General features: G+C 39.2%; 1 protein-coding gene across 1 annotated transcript in view; it reads right to left on the reverse strand.

The window, feature by feature from the left end:
- Window positions 1-17,939, reverse strand: part of GADL1 (glutamate decarboxylase like 1) — a 125,718-nt gene that overhangs the window by 27,046 nt on the left and 80,733 nt on the right. The window contains 2 exon segments of the mRNA XM_042475562.1: window positions 15,072-15,161; window positions 17,302-17,353. Of these exon segments, the coding sequence (XP_042331496.1) occupies window positions 15,072-15,161; window positions 17,302-17,353 (142 nt within the window).

A 17,939-nucleotide genomic window follows, 5' to 3' on the forward strand; every position in this document is an offset into this window, starting at 1 on the left:
GAAGCTGCCTCTCTCTTTGCAGCGTCCTCCGAGGCAGCGGTATGGAAACTGCGGGTCAGAAACGGCCCCAGGTGAGGCGTCTTCACTGCCCCCCCATGTGGAACCCCATACACCTGAGCCACGTCCCTGGGGCGGGCGGTCTGGAGGCTCCGTATTCAGCAGAATACACCTCCAAGACGTCTTCCCCTGCCCGTCTGTATCCCGCCTATAAATACAATTCAGGTTTGAAATTTGTGCTTGCTAGTACAATTTGGTCTAATTTTCAGATGCCTGGATGTCTTTCTTGCAGAATTACACTGCAATCCTAAAACATTCACTGAGAAATAAGCCCCAGTGAATTCAATGGGATTTTCTCCTAGGTTAAGTGTGTATAAGATTGTACCATAAGAAGCTTAAATCCACTCATTTCTTTTTCAAAAGCTGAATTTTCACCCAACAACCAATATTATTAGATTTCTGGTAAATGCTGCCACCTCAGCTTCTACAAAGAGAGTATTTTATAGTACTAAAGCCTGCACTTAAAATGCAATTCTAACATGTGTGTGTGTGTGTCATATTGCTGCAAACCTGCTTGCTAGAAAATAAACCAACTAGTAATACTTTCTTTTTTAACTTTTTTTTAAAAAGATAAGTCTTCAAAATCTCCAAGTAATATAATCCTCCACACAGTTTAATCTAGAAAAAAGAACAGATTTGGTCTGCTGGAAGGCTGGAGACAACACAAAGAGACTGTAAGGTTGTAACATGTAGTATCTTAGCTCCAAAGAAATTAGAACATTCTGTAAATACATGGGGGGGGGGGGTTTGCTCCTCTTTAAAAAACAAAGCAATCTTTTTAAAAGGATACAGATTTGCATGACTGCACTAAAAGATTAACCACAGGGAGACCTATCAGAGACTTAAGTACATTTCTGTTGCACTGGTGCCCCCCAATGGCATTTTTTTTCACTACTGGCCATGAATGATAAGGAACATCTGAAGTGGGGCTCTCTGTGCATTCACAGAATGACCCCACAGACTGCAGAACTAATATTTCCTTTTAGACTATTATGTATGAGAAATGTTAAATTGTTCCCTTTTAGTCTTTTTATTTATATCCTTTTCTCATTTGGTCTGACTGGAACATAGCCATTTTTAACACTGAAGAATCATATCAGTTTTAAAATAATGGATTGCTAAAGCTAAAGATACAACAGTGATTACCTTCAGAAAATATAGGTAAAGTCTAATTTTCAAGTCTTTTGCATTTTTCTTAAGTGCTTGTAATGCATTGGTTGTACATTATGAAGTGTATCTTCAACTAAATATTTTTAATCTTTTTTCTTATAATGAGATGCCTAGCTCATATTTTCCAACATTTTGCAGATGAAAACTAGGACACATGTGGTCAAGCAACATTAGAATGTTGTCAAGATGGCAAAAATGTTTAATGAGGAAGAAGAGAGGCTTCAGCAGATTCCTTTTGCCTAAGTCTATAGGGAAGGACAAGATCCTGCCCTTTCTCCTCCTCTCCCCATTGCTGAGTTAACTGTGAACTACTTTTGCACTCTGAACTCAGGGATATACATGAATAAAAAACAAAGAAGAGGTATTGTTTATGGGAACAGGGAACTTATTTCAGCCCAAGAGCCAAATTCCATTTCAGAGAATCATAGAACTATCACATGAGGAAAATTGGAGCAAAATCAGGGCTTTAAACAGTGATTATCCTGTGAAAACTGTGCAATTGAGATTAAGATTTTTCAAACACATCGCAATTAAAGAGTCATTATCCCGGGAATAATCAGGCAATAAACAGCAACAAATCATTTATTGGATTTCCTCATGATTGATTTGTTCCTGTTTATTGCCTGGTTATTCCCAGGATAACAACTCTTTAATCGCAACGTCGTGTGAAAATCTTAATTGCGATCACATACATTTCATAGGATAATCACTGTTTAAACTCTCAATTTTCCCCATGTGATAAAGTCCATAGAATCATAGAGTTGGAAGAGACCACAAGGGCCATCCAGTCCAAACTCCTGCCATGCAGGAATACACAATGGCCTGTTACAGACTGCCAAAATAAAGCTGCTTCGGGTCTCTTTGGAGGTATGCTGTTTAAATGATGCATGCATCCTAAGAATCCGGAAGCTGCACCAAAGCTGCCCTTCAGTGCTTAGGAATGGAGTGTGGCTTTGGCGCGACCTCCAGACTCTTAGGACCCATGCATCATTTAAATAGCATACCTCCAAAGAGACCCGAAGCAGCTTTATTTTGGCAGTCTGTAACAGGTCAATGAAAGCACTCCTGACAGATGGCCATCCAGCCTCTGTTTAAAGACCTCTAAAGGAGGAGACTCCACCACACTCTGAGGGATTGTGTTCCACTATCGAACAGCCCTTACTGTCAGGAAGTTCTTCCTAATGTTGAGGTGGCATCTCTTTTCCTGTAGCTTGCATCCATTGTTCCGTGTTCTAGACTCAGGAGCAACAGAAAACAAGCTTGCTCTATTCTCAGAGTGAGACCCCTTCAAATAAAAAATTGGGTAGAGCTATAATTAAAACAATGGAACCAAAATTATCCACACATTTTAGCTTACAGCTCCTGCTCGCAATAACATAGTTTTAAGACAGAGATTTTAACCGTTTAGAGTGGGCTCTATAAAAGCTGGAAAACCACCAATTGGTGATTCAGCAACCCGAGGTCTTGAAATGTAATACCAGGAGGATTGGATTCTTATGGATATGGATGAAAAACAAATTGGACAAGACACCATAAATCAAGTTGTCCAAACTGTGGAATGAAGCATTCTACCTCAGGAAGACACAGATCCAAGAGTCTGAAAATGTTTAGAAAAACTTCAATGTGCTTCCCATAAAAATTTTAAAAAGCCAATACAAGCTGTCATTATTCATTTATAAGATTGTGACTTTGACCACTGAAGACAATCAAGTAACTTCATAAAATATTAAAAAACAGACAAAGGAGGGCCTGTTCTTGTAATATATAAAGGCATGATTACATTTCACACAGCCCACCTAATCTAATATACACACACACACACAAAGAATAAGACAAGACAAGACAAGGGAAAGACAAAGGAAAGAAAATAAAAGCTATAGGACCTACAGTTAGGATAATAGATGCAAATTATTATCTCTATCCAATTTCTTTCTTACAGAACTTCAGACAAGCTGTTAACATCCTGATAAACTCCAAATTGATTTTTTTAAAATAACAAATAAAAAGAAACTTACATTTCTAAGATTTTGGCCAAGTTGCTACATCACAGGCTGCAATGTGTAACTTTATAATGATAGAGTAATGTCACTGACATGATATGCAACCATGTTATATAACTGCAACAGCACACAATGAGGCACTACACAAGACGTTGTGTTGTGCAGCAGGGTCTCCCACTGCATAACAGGCCACTAGAAAAAGGGGGGACATTTTCTCAGTCAGGTGCCCCCACAACTTTCCAGTGCCCTCCATTCTGGATTACCAGTGCCCTGTGGCTTTTTAAAAGGCCACTGCCTCCTCTCTTTGTGCTGCCACTGTAGAAGCACTGCCCCACAAAGTTATGAACTGGTATACTTCATGATCCTTGCTCAATGGCGGCACTGCTTGCTCCACTTGTGTAACAGTCCCAACGGAGAAGGTATGTCAATGCTCCCCTCCTTCTAAACTGAGCAATCATAAATTGGCTTAAAACACTGTAAATTTCCAAGAGTCTTCTGTATAGCCATTTCTTTTACTGTATATCCAAGATGAATAGTTTTGGAAAATGAATGTTAATTATACTGCAAAAAATTTCATTAATCCACACATTTTAAACTAAAAAAAACCACTGGATGTTTTGGTTTATGCTATTGGGCAGTATCTTCCAGTTTTATTAGATGTTAGATTCTGCTGTTTAAAAATAAACGCCATTTATCTTCAGCTAAATTGTAGACACTATTTCTTGGCATTGATAAATTTGAATGAAACACATCCTTAAGTAATTCTAGCTTTATCTCTGAACTATAATAATATACAAATTAGCTACAATGTTACATAGAAATGCAATTTAGAAAGTAGACTATTGCTGTAATCATCACCAGGAAGATGCCCCCAAATTTCAAAAAATATGAGGCTATAATAACACAGAAAGCCTAGCTGTTATTATGTTGTTTTATAGCCATCCTAAACACACACACACACACTAAAGAAATGTGATTTCTGGCTGGCTCACAAGTTTCTTGATAAACGAACTAATAAACTTTAAAAAAAAATTCAAGAATTAATACTTGCATTCCTCCAGAATACATTGTGACTCTTTCAATGCATTATTGAACTTCCTTTACATTTTTAACATCTTAAGAATGTAGAAAATTAATTTATACAAGGTCACTCTAGAGCCCAGCTTGTTAAAAGTAGCATGTTATATGATTAACAAACCAACAATATATGCTAAAATTGTTACTTTTAGCATGAAAATGACAATGGCATTATACTTTTAAATAATGGGTAACAACATTTCTTGTTGCTGTAACTCACTAGGGGGTATTTTTGTCTATGTTTAGTCTTTCTCATTGTTTTTAAGGTTCAGTTTAATTGCTTTCAGTTAAAGAATGTTTAAAGGGCATATTCTAGCCCTTCCAGAATGAGATATTAGGAAGAGGCAGAATGGGGGCTGATCAGCTCTAGGCCCATGGACAGCATGGAGTGGTGCAAATAATGACATGGGGAGGGCTAAGCTCTCCAGCTTTGAGGATCACAAGAATCCTCCTTGCATCCATCTACTAAAAACTGCAGGAACCAAGATGGGTATTATGTTGATGTGTTTTTCTGCTAAAACCTAATGATGAGGAGGGGATAAAAAACAAAAAAACAAATATGCCCCTCAGGTGGCTAGCAGCCCTTTCAGACTGGCCACTCTGCCTCCACTGCCATGAGAGTGGGGCAAACTCTGGAAGCACTACCAGTGTAGTGTCCCAAGCAGCAAATAAAATCAAGCACTTGAAGTGAGTGATGTAATATTAGGAAAAGTGTCTGTGACAATTCAGGTGCAAAAGGATTCAGGTGCAAATCAGACCAATTTTGCCAGGGGAGTGTGCTTTAAACTTCACACAGTTGGACTTTGCAAGCAAGCCTAATAGGGATATAGTGAGTTTGAAGGCATGTTTTCCTGGAACAATGCTTATTTGGTCAGACATGCTGAAACAGCATTGTTGGAAGGGGACAAGCTATCCTGAAAAACTGAGTATTGTTCCTCACAAGTTGACTTAAGGCTATTGGCAAATAAGTTGTTGCCATGGGCAGCAGATGGAGTCATCACTATGACAAAGCCTCCAAGCTCAGGGCCCTGTATTGGGATGATGGCATACAACTATAGGACTGGACAATGGACACTTGGTCATATGCAATGCACTACAAATTATGTGATTGGTTACAGCTGCTGTGATAAGGTGGAGGAAGATGGCAGGGAAAACTGTCAGTCTGATAAAAAAGCAGAGGAGTCCCCTTACAGGATTGTGAAAATGAAGACAGCAATAAGAATGCCCCACTAGGAGGCCACATTCATAGTGACAAGGGAAACCACAACAAGGCATCTGCAGATCAAATTCAGCAGCTGTTATTCCTGGAGGAGGTCCAGTAGGTTCTGGGCGCAAGCTGATTGACCAACAGGCAGGTTGGCCAGTGCTTGGATCTGGTCCCATGACAATGCTAGCCTTTTTTGCAGCTGTAATAAATAAAGTTGTGGTATTAATTTGTTCCACTAAGGTGTCTTATGTATTTTGTTGTCACTGGAGCTACATTTGCCCTTTCAATCTGCAAGTATGCTTCCTGGCCTACCAGGAGGCAAGTTTGTTGCCCGGGAGCATGGTAGCACCATGCTGACTGTAACATGGAGTTGGGTTTCTCCTTCCCAGAAACCCACGTGTCTTCACACAGGCTCTGAGAAAGGTGGGAAACACCAGCCAATAGAATCAAAGCTATTGGCTGGCATGCATGACTTGAGTGAAACTGCTGAAAGTTTTCACTTAGGTCCTGCACCTGCATATTTAAATAAGCTTCCCAGCACCAAGACCTCAGTCAGTTTGGGAGCTCATCCCGCCCAACCTCTTTAAGTTCTTTGTACTCATCTTGCTTGCATATGATTGTCACAACTTTGTTTTAAGTGGTTGGGCATGGGGTTTGGATCCAAGAATATAGTATTTAGAAAGTTGGTAGGTCCAACAAACATTGGAGGTGGTCTCCTTACAGAACAGTGGAGTTGGGGACAACAGGAGGAATGCCCTGATGGGAGAGTGTTCACACCTCTCTCTCTCTCTCTCTCTCTCTCTCTCTCACACACACACACACACACACACACACACACACACATACCCCAGGGGGGGGGAACACAAAATAGTGTCTGCCAAAGGGCAACCCTATAGCAGTCATCCCTGGGATGGCCCAGTAGGTTCTGACATGGGCTCATTGAGCAACAGACTCAATACCTGGACCCAGTCCCATAACAATGCCAACTCTTTGTGCAACTCTAAACTAACAGTTCTAAATAAAGTTGTGTTCTTAATTTTCTCCACTAAGGTGTCTAGTGTGCTTTGTTGTCACTGGAGTTATGATTGTTCCTTGTGGATCCACAAGTAATCTGGACTGAAACTGGCTGCCAGTCTGGGCCTTTATTTACTACAACAACTGAGCCACCTAAATTATTAGGTGAGCTTTATTGGTGGTAAATGATGCAGTGAGTGGTCCACAGCAGAATAAGCATCACAGTCCTTTAGGTTGCCCTCACAGCAAATGGTAGACTTGCATTCTACCCCATTATCCCAGGGCCAACAGTCGTGTGGTGGAAGAACTGGTTCTCTGGGCTGCAGTGTTCTCCCTGTCAAATAAGCCAATTGGAAGTCAAAACTCCTGTTAATACATGGCAAGAAAGTGAACTGTTGAAGGCACGGCCCATCTCCCACCCTAATAGGTATGAAAACTGTATAACCAAGTTATACATAAGAAAGTTTATTCCCTGGTCTGTTCTCAGCTTTGAACTGTCAACCCAAAGCAAAACTATCTAGCAGGACATACTGCACATAAAATACTTCTTTCTGTGCCACTGGAGAGCAATTAATGCTTGCTGCTGCTGCTACAAAGGATTCTAGAACCCATCTGCCTAATGGCAAGGTCCACTTTATTCATTCATTCATTCATTGGATTTATATTCCATATTTCTCCCAAATGGGATTTAAGGTAGATATGCTCATTACAAGAAGGTCTTGTGTTTCAATCCTCGTCATCCCCAGCAGCAAAGTTCTTTGGACAGAGATTATAGAAAGACGTTGGCATTTACAGTGGGAATGAATACTGCTGGACTAGCACATCCATTATCTGATTCAGTGTACATTTTACATACTCCGAAAACCAACTGCAACTGTGCACTATTTTTCTGTTCCTAATTCTAAAATACTATCTATATCACAGCCTGGTTCAACAGTGATTCCTTCTCTTCAGAGAACCATGAGGAGGGGGTCCAGATTTATGACAGAGAATACTCAGCCTCATTATTTTTGTTTCTGGTGTGAGGGAGGAGGGAATCAACAGACAGTTTGACAGTTAAACTGGTATTAAAAACTGTTAAAATTGAGATACTCTTTTTCTGGAGAATCATTATTTTAATATTAGTATTTATTGAAATGAATCAAGGAGATTCTGTGAATATCAGCTAATGTAAAATGTTTTAAGGATAGGCATTAGGCTTCAAGGAGAAATATCACAATAACTTTTAAAAAAGAACCTTGTGGCAATGTGAAGCTGAAGGCTTTCACGGCTGGAATCCATAGTTTTTGGTGGGGTTTCTGGGCTATGTGGCCATGTTCTGGAAGAGTTTCTTCAGACGCCAGCCACAGACGCTGGTGAAATGTCAGGAACAAACTCTTCCAGAACATGGCCACACAAAAAACTATCATCTTGTAGCACCTTGTTGGTTTTGTTGTTGTTTGTCTTCAAATTGTTTCCAGTTTACGGCAACCTTAAAGTGACCCTATCATGGGGTTCTCAGCATGACTGGTTCAAGGAAGAATTGCCATTACTCTTCTCTGAGGCTGACAGAATGCAACTTGCCCAAGGCCACCCAGTGAGTTTCCATGACTAAACAGGCATATGAACCCTGATCTCCCAGAGTCCTAGTCCAACATTCAAACTACTATACCATGCTGGTTCTTATGGCACCTTAAAGACCATCAAGTTTTATTTAGCATACTCCATCTGATAAAATGAGATGCAGTTCATGAAAGTGTATGTGAGATTAAACTTGTTAGTCTTTAAGGTGTCATAAGATTGTTGCTTTTACTACAACAAATTAAAACAGCTGCCCTCCTAGATATCATATTAGCTAAGAATGCCATTCTCACTATTATAACATATATTAATGAAATTTATCCAAGAGCCAAGGTCATAACTGAAAATGTTCTTCTTTCATTAGGTAATCATATACTGTCTTTGCTAAAGAACACTTAATTTTACATTCTAATGGTAATGCTATTATGACAGATAAAAGAGGTAAAAGTTATACAGATCCCCATCCTGCCTCCTGCCTCTTCCTTTCCTTTTCCTTTTCCCTTTCCTTTCCTTTTTCTTTCTTCTCCTTCCCTTCCCTCTTTTTTTCTTTCTTTTCAACCTTTCTCCTTCCTTTCCTCATTCCTTCCCTTTGACATCCTCTCCTCTCCTATCCCTTCCCTTTGAATTTGGAATACCTGCCATGCAGCAATCTTATGGAATTCAAATGTTTCAATGTCCTCTGCTGGACATGAAGAATGAACTTCTGTGTCTCACTAGCATGGAAGGAGTTGGGCAGCTGAGAATGCCAATGGCCACCATGGCTCCAATGAACGATTCAAGGAGAGAAGAGACTAGCTACAGATCTGCTGAATCTGCCCTTTGATAAGATGGTAATAGTAATAGATTCAACAAGGTCTAGGACAGGCAGAATGTGAGAATTGTTTAACCTAGACTATCTAGTATTCATAGAAGCAGCAATTCCCAAATGCCATCTTGCCTGAAGACCATGAACTAACCCCTTCACTTCTTCATAATATGGAGACTATAGTAGCAATGTAGATAAAGGAGATAAGAGCAGGAAAGGAAAAAGAATCCTCTCTCTGTTTCTTGTCCTTCACTCAATATGAAAAATGTGTGGGTGGCAGAACCTTTTTCTTCCAATTATCTGCATAGCATTCCCTATACACCTACCTATTCCTTGGGAAATGCTCCAAATAGACCAAGAGACATTGACCATGGGGAGACTTCATCACCACCTAACAAGGATCCCATAAGAATGCAATGTCTCTCTTATACCTGACGTATGCTGATACACTTATCCAGGGACTCTGTGCAGACAGATTTACAACACTTTCTGTTACCTCAGGAAATTCTCAAACACATGTAAAAGTAAGCTGGAAGACAGAAGTGGAGAACCTTGAGAATCATGTTTACCCCATTCCACAGAGTGTCTCCCTGGGCTATGTTTTGTGGTTATGCTTGAATATAATATATTATTGGAGGAAAGTTTTTATTTAATAGAGGCATGCAGAGATAATATCTTATTTTCCATGTCTGTGAATCCCACAATTTTATATTCTTCACTATCTGAGTGGTTTCTCTAGGGAATTTAGTTTTTTTTGCTGATATCAACCACCCTTTCATAAGAGCAGTGGTCATGAAAGGCATGCCCTATTTCCTTGTAGAGAAACCACAAATCTGCTGGAGGATTATAGTCAGTACTCTTCTAAATTGTGAAGAATTTCTCCTTTGTATGAATGTCCATATTTTGGACTGATAACAATTCTTAAATGGAAGAGAGTAATGTATAGATTTCAGTCCCACAACTAGTCCCAATGACAGGTTCGGTTTAGGATTGTCATAAGTCAAAAACAAAACAACACGTGTGTGTGTGTGTGAGAGAGAGAGAGAGAGAGAGAGAGAGAGAGAGAGAGAGAGAGACTTCCCTTGCTGCCAATATCTGCATAATGCATATACGTGAAAGGAGAAAAAGTGCCACCAGGGGGCATGTATAGTACTAGCAAAGCAGTTATCCTCCCATCAATAAAATTACAGCAGTTTCAGCTCAGCAGCAGTTTTCATCATTTATGAAGAAAAATAATATTTCCACACTATGAGCTGATTGTAATATTTGCTTTACATTTACCATTTCTCTCTATTTGTGCAAAAAACAAATGTTATCCCTGCTTCTTCGATCTGTACATTTGTACTTATTTACCACCCCATTTAGCTTTGTCTAAACACTCTAAAGGTACCAGTTCCTGTCTGATCTTGGAAGTTAAGCAGGGTCAGCCCTAATTAGATCTTGGACAGGAGACTATCAGCTACCAGGTGCTATAGGCTATATTTCAGAGGAAGGAACTGGCAAACCATCTCTGAGGCCTGTTATAGACTGCCAAAATAAAGCTGCTTCGGGTCTCTTTGGAGGTATGCTGTTTAAATGATGCATGCATCCTAAGAATCCGGAAGCTGCACCAAAGCTGCACTCCGGTGCATAGGAATGGAGTGTGGCTTTGGCGCGACCTCCGGACTCTTAGGACCCATGCATCATTTAAATAGCATACCTCCAAAGAGACCTGAAGCAGCTTTATTTTGGCAGTCTGTAACAGGCCTGAGTATTCCTTGCCAAGAAAAAACAGTAAATCAACAGGTGACTTGAAGGGGGGGGGGGGGTGCACACACACAAAATTACAACAGGCACGAGCTCTTAAGGGTAAAGATAGAATACATGTAACCTTTATCACTTTTTCTGTTTTTGTTTTTAAAAAATCACATATTGAACCAGAGAATATAAATCAGCATCATCAAGGGTTCTACAACTCAAAGGGAAATGAATTGTTTCCTGAGATCAGACATTCATAAAAATATTGGATTCTTTCAATTCAGGCAAACACAATCATTTTATGTGGACTGTCAATTCAGAGCATCAGACTGTACTGATTCAATTTCCTCTGCACAGTGACAAGAGCAGGCAAGAGCTACTCCTTCTCCCCTCTTGTCACAGTCCATCTCGGCCTCAGGAACTACAGGCCCACTAATTGTAAAGTCACATGAGGAGCCAGGTAACACATGGGAAGCAAAGGCAACCCATAAAATCCTTGCTTTAATTTGAGGAATTCATTGGACCTGAATAGTAGGTGATTTAAGACCAATGAAACAAAGTGCTTCTTCACACAGAGCTTGTGTATCAGGAAATCACGGTGGTCGCCTTCTTGTCCTGCTTATAGGCTTCTTATACGGAACTGGTTGGCTACTGGGAGCCGCTTAAATAACTAGAAACCCTGCCAAAGAGTATTCTGAACTGTCAGATATGTTTGCAGTTTGGGAACTATTCTTGGCAAAACTTTGCATGTTGCTTTTTTCCACAGACAACAGCATTTTTTGAGCAGGTAAGGATTTTGCATAGAAAGAGAATGCTGTTATTGGCACAGAAAATGCTGTTGTCAGTACCAAAAAATACATGCAAACTGTGCAGATTAAGACCCCCAACTACAGCATTTTCTGCACAGGAACATTGTTTTCTGCACAGAAAATGCTGTTTTCTACTCAAAAATACTACATGCAAATTTTGTACAAAAGTCCCTAACTCACATCAGGAAGAAAATTGATAAAAGTACTTGTTGCTTCCTTCAAGAACAAAATTAGCAAAGAATTACATCTCAAGAGCATGGTTAAACTAGGGAAACTACTTTCTCAAGATGTGAGATTTATTTAAGAGGGATTAAAGACATTTGTGGTAGTTAAAAGCTATCAGTGATTATTGTCATGCTGACTCTATTCTGTAATCAGGATGACAGTATCCTGTTGAATGTCCATTGCTGGGGAACACCAGCAGAAAAGGGCTGTAGCCTTCTTGTCTTGCTTGTGGGGTCCCTACAGGGAATTGGTTGGCTGCTGTGGGAAACAGGTTGCTGCATGTAAGAAGTCTTTAGACTAGTCAAGCAGAACTCTTTGGGTGGTCTTGCAAAGATCCACACCTTTCTGTTCTGCAATATCCACTTCACACGTTCTACCATTTGACATTTCAAGCATCTTAATAAACCTGTGTCAGACTGTTCCCTTTCTGAATAAACATGCAGCAACATCATTTGCCCAAGCATCAGAAATCTACATTTTGGCCACTTACGTAACCCCAATATGTCTCAGAACAGTCTTCCATAGGACTGGCATAAATAACAATAGCAACACATTCTTGCTGTTGAACATGAGTTTTTGCAACATGGCTCTGTTCTAATTTCCAGAAATGTCAATACTATAAGGGAAAGGTAGTAATATAAGTTACCCAGTATGTTGTAAAGCCAAATATAGGTGTAGAAGTCCATCTGAAGCGACAGGACGGTATTCTTAATACTTCAGTCTACTTTAACCATAACTAATAAAATGACAAAAATAACCTTCTGTGGCAGACATCTTGCACAAAGGTTTGACTGCTAGGATGGAGTAGAAGGATGTGACAGTTTGTTTTATCCCAGCCTGAAAACTCTTTTGCCAGTTCCTGTGAGCTACTCCCTCAATAGCAGAGGGAATTAGTGTGATGAACTAATTAGTTGTTTGAAGGCCTCTTCAAAGTAGTTACAGTTTATTACCCTATTTTTCAAAAGAAATTAAAATGGTTACTCCTATAATTCAGAAATATAGCCGTGTTAGTCTGGATCAGTATGCAGAATAATCTTGTAGGCAGGGGTGCCAATAGGAAGGTGCATGGGGTATAGAACACACTGAGGGGGAGAGGTACACTTAGCACGACTCAGATGGCTGCTGGATGAGTGAGAAAGGGCATCACTTCCCTTTCTCGTTCACAAAGCAGCTGCACCAGTTCCTAAATGGGTCATCCAGCTACAGCACCACTGACCCCCAGCAACAGCCACTGCTGGAGAGTGATGGTGCCTTCCATTCAGGGTCTAGTGTGGCTGCTAGCTGAGCAGCCACACCAGACCCTAAATGAGCGGGCCAGATACCAGGGCACCACCCTCCCAGCAGTGGCCTGGCCAGGTGGTGAGCTGGCCAGATTGTGACTAAGGGACAGGCAAGTAAGACAGAGGGAGGGGAAGTGAGGGAAGGTTGGTAGTTCACCACCACTCCACAGCCTTTTCCATACAGTCACACCAGGTGACTCCAACTGGAGTGATGCTACTGCTTGTGGCACCTTTGAGATTAAATGAAAGAAAGAGTTCAGCAACATAAACTTTTGTGGAATAAGTCTACTTCATGAGAGGTTCTGCAAGATCCCTTTGCATGGTTACTCCTAATTACCACAAAAACAAATGAATGCTACAGACAGGCAGTCTATGGTACAAAATATAATTTCCCCCTTGTCATCCACAGCAGTACAACAAGGCACCAACCAATTAAATTATGTGGTCATTTCCTTCCACCTTTTAGTTACTATCGCATAAAAAAAAGTGAATTTAGACCTCATTAAGTTACAGTCTAAATGTAACTTAGTTTTATCTTTGTTACTGGAAAAGGGAATTAATTATGTGCAATGAGTTAACTGTAACTAATTACTTCCAAGCTCTGCATCAACATTCTCTCAACTAGGGATGTAAATCTTCAGCTACTGCATTCTCACATTTAAAGGTGAATAATTAATGCAGGCAAAAAGGAACATTTTTGTGCAGGATTCTCCTCATATTGAAACATCTCATATTCCAGAGCATTTATATTTTAATATTTTATTTTATTTTAATTTTTAAAATGGTTTTAATGTGACATTGTGCAAGTTTTAGTGTCAGGTTTTTAGCTGCTCTTCTTCTAACTTCATAAGCCATCTTGGCTCCCATATCAGAAGAAAGGCAACATATAAATGGAATAAATACAATAAAAATAAAATATTTTTTTCTTTGCAGAAAACATGTGGTTTTTGTTTTTGTTTTTTTGCACAAAAACACATCTGCTACTCAAAAAACATTGTTTCCTACAAGAAACACTTTCACTCATTATAAAAATCCTCTAAAATATTTCAAGACATTTGCATGCTGGAAGAAAACTGCAGTCATTTCTTTTTCCAAAGGGGCTTTCTAACTCTCAGGAAACTCCCGCCCGACTTTTTAAAACTATGACGAGAATAGAGAATATTCTTTTAATCCCTGCTATCAACACACCTGTTTCATCAACACAGGAGAACACAGAGATTCTGTATGTTAAATGTGTATATTTTTATTTCTGTATATATGCTTTGTGCATATGTCAAATAGGAATGCTGATAGAAGAAATGGCCCAAAGAAACCACTATAATTGATGCACCCCATAATACCATTACCTTTATTGCACAAAATGTGTCCCGTGTTCTTAATGTAGACCATCTTTCCCTAAATAACTTTATGGTGGACATTTCCCAATCCCGGCACCACACCCAGTTTTCATTTCTCTCTCTCCCTCACTCAGTGTTTAGCATTCTACATCAGAATTACAAAAGGTTCCTCAAAGAAGTGCTATTAATTCTAGCCCATTCTGATTTCTAATTTCTTTTATAGGTTGCTTAACATCAGAAATGTACTGTTTAAGCATGTTCTGACTGATAATATGCCATGATAATGCAAAGTGAGTCCCAAGGACAACATTAAATGTCTAAAGCAGGTAATGAATGTTCTGTCTAGACAATGGATGCAGACATTGTTCATCTTCTCTCAGCTCTGCCATCTGTTAGCAGTTTTGATAACAAACAGAAGGCTTGTATAATGTCTGGGATCTATTTTATTAAGAGAGTAACTTAATTAGCCTTGTCTAAACTGTGGTGGCTGTAAACTTTAAATTCTGCATATACTTACCTATGGATCAAAGCAACACTATGATGGTGGATTAGCTTTGTGAGCATGTATAAAGGTGGATTTCTGTTTTATTTTAAGATACATAAGATACGCTCATAAAATTATTATGCATAACTAGGGTTGTTGTACTTGTAATAGCTGGGTGACAAATACAAAGTACACTGCATAGAAGGAAAAGCACTCCCTACTGGATTTACATATGCTTTGAAACTGTTAAAGCACAGGAGCCCTCCTTTTACAAAACTGGCAGTCTTATGTATCAAATATGCAACTTACATTATGGAGTTTCTCCCAGTATTCATGTCCTTCTTCAGTGTTTCTCAGACTAGGTGGAATGTACCAGAAGCATATGTTTGCATACTCCGGCTAGAAAGAGAGAGAAAAAACGAACCCTTAAGATAAATACAGTATTCAAGCTGGCCAGTCTACTCATTCTGCACAGCTGCGAGAAACAAACTGCAAAAGAATTTCTCATGCCATTGGCTTATTAAGTCACTTTGGACTGTCAGTCTCTTTAAGTGGGCTTCACTAATCACTATTCTTATTTAATATTTCCATCTCACAGCAAGCTAGTGACAACTTATTTCAGTTTTTCTTCCACTTCTTATTACAATGTAGAAATTAAACATAGTTATTTGTTAAATTTTTTAACCTGTCTTTCCACTCGTTCTATGCTGTCATGTTCAGTTTTTAATATTATTCACTTCTAGTCAAAAATGAACTTAACAATGAACTTCGGTGGAAGGTCTGGAGGGGAATCCCATTGGAAGAAGCTATATCTTGTAAAGTAACAACAACAATTACAGCACATTCTCGTTCACATACTTGGTTCTTTCTCAACACTTTTGACTAAAAATGAAGAAAGGCAAAGAAATTGAGGGAAAGAGGGAAAAGAAAGCTAGAGCACACTGTCATTTTCTCCAGATGTGAACACTACCTCAATTACAGTTCTAATCTTCCTTCCAAGTGGCTGGAAACTACCAGCTGTGCTAAATTCTTTCATGAAAGGGCACTGGTTCTATTCATAATATCATTTTCTGCCTTCCTTCAAAGAATGTATTAAATACAGTTTAATCATCAAGGAGAATATAGCTGTCAGCAGGAAGAGATCAGCAAGCATGCCACCTGCTGCTATGAAATGAGATGAAGTTAAGCTTTTTCTCTAGCCTGATCCAGCCCAGGTATGCAGAGACGTGCTCCTGCTGAATTCAGAATTTCATTTTCAAATCCCCCTGGACAAAAATGGTGCTTCCGGATGAAGCTTGTACTATATAAATGTCCAAACTCAAAGACAGAATTTTAAAAAAAAATGTAGTAATCTTTCCATAATTCCTTCTCTTCTCTTCTTTCTTTTTCTTACCATACATATAACACACACAAATCTATTCCACAGAGAAAGACAGGATGCATTTCAGTTGGCATCACTAGGACACATGTCTCTGGAAACACCCAAAAAGAGGGAACTGTCACTGGACATTATCCATGTCCAGATCACCATTGGCTTATTTAGATTTAGACTTTCTGCCATATTAAGTCAAGTCAGGCTCCACTGATTTCAGCAGATCTGTAAGGCCAACTTTCTAATCACACATACTTAACTACTTTCATACTCATAGAATTCTCAACAGATTTAAACTAAAAATCTAAGCTTTTCTCCCCTCCCCCTTGCAATTCTAAAATCTGTTGGCAAATTTTCACAATAGACAAACTGATTTTTAATATATTTTTTTAAAAATCCAAAATAATAGTTTTCATCCATTTCTGTAGTGAAACTGGAATAGCCAATTTGTGTTTATATTCAATTATACACTGGATAATTACTTCAATTATACACTGGATGGTCTCCTCTCCCCCAAATTAAACTAGCATTCAGACTGATGATAGGAAATATCAGGTATACAGTGGCTTCCAGCTTACATGGAAGCCACTAGGGGAGGAAAACAATGGTAGATGTGCCTGTGGTGTGCACGCGCTGCTCCGCCACATGCATGCACCCCATTATATCCTATGGTACTTTTGGATTTTCCCTTATGCGGGGGGATCCGGAATGGATCCCCCATGTAAGGAGAGGGCCCACTGTACTTTATAACCTATGAAACGCCTTGAATCAGTAGTGCCAAAATGTTTGTTTGTTTGTTTCAAGGATCCTGCCCTTCTCCCACAATAGGATTCAAGGCAAGTTACAATAATTTAAACAGACAGAACTAAAACAATGATTACAAAAGTTAAAAGATAATTAAATATTAAATATGTTTGTTATAATTTACAGTGTGCCTGCCCCATACGTGGCCTTGCCATCCATGGACTCAAGCTCACGCAGACGGCAAGCCCAAGGCACTAAAATGGCGAGCGTGCAGGAGCACACATCCATAGCAAAAAAAGGGACTCAAGGTCTTACATTTTTTTCCCATACACGGGGTGGTAGTGGTGTCTGGAAGAGATCCCCCACATATACAAAGGCTCCACTTTATATACAGAATCTTCAATTGCCCTTGCCCCAACTTACTTCAAACAGCAACTGGAAGCCTTCTCTCTTCTTGATTTCATCCACTAAGTATCTGCAGTTAAACATACAAAAGGGAATATGTGCAGGCATTAACATTTTACATCACTTAGGACAAATCTTAAAATTTTCAGCTACAAAGTGTTTTCATAGATGTATGATTACAAGATTGAAATATATTTAAATACACAACCAGTGTTAACTATCAATTAAATCTGATCCTTATGTATTAACTTTTTGTGTATGTATGTTTGTGTGTTGTGTGCCTTCGATTCATTTCCAATTTAGGGTGATTACCAAGTCTTAAATTTACACACTCATATCTAAAAAAAAACCTATATGTTCATTTGAGACTTAATCAAAGAACTCATCTTCCAGCACAAAACTAATCCAGGAAAGAGGGGCAATTTATTTATCTGAAATGATAATTGTTTGATAGTGAGGTATACAAGCATACTCATGGAGGCATGTAAAAAAAGAATTTCTTGGGCATACTTGGTGCTGGAACTCAATACACACACACACACACACATCCAATGATCATAATTAACATCTGAATAATTTAGCATGAACTGTGAATTGTAAAGAAGTCATCATCATATAAAGGACTAATACTTTACAGCCATATTGAAGTACTATGT

The sequence above is a fragment of the Sceloporus undulatus genome, chromosome 6 (assembly GCF_019175285.1).
Source record: "Sceloporus undulatus isolate JIND9_A2432 ecotype Alabama chromosome 6, SceUnd_v1.1, whole genome shotgun sequence".
NCBI classification, from domain to species: Eukaryota; Metazoa; Chordata; class Lepidosauria; order Squamata; family Phrynosomatidae; genus Sceloporus; species Sceloporus undulatus.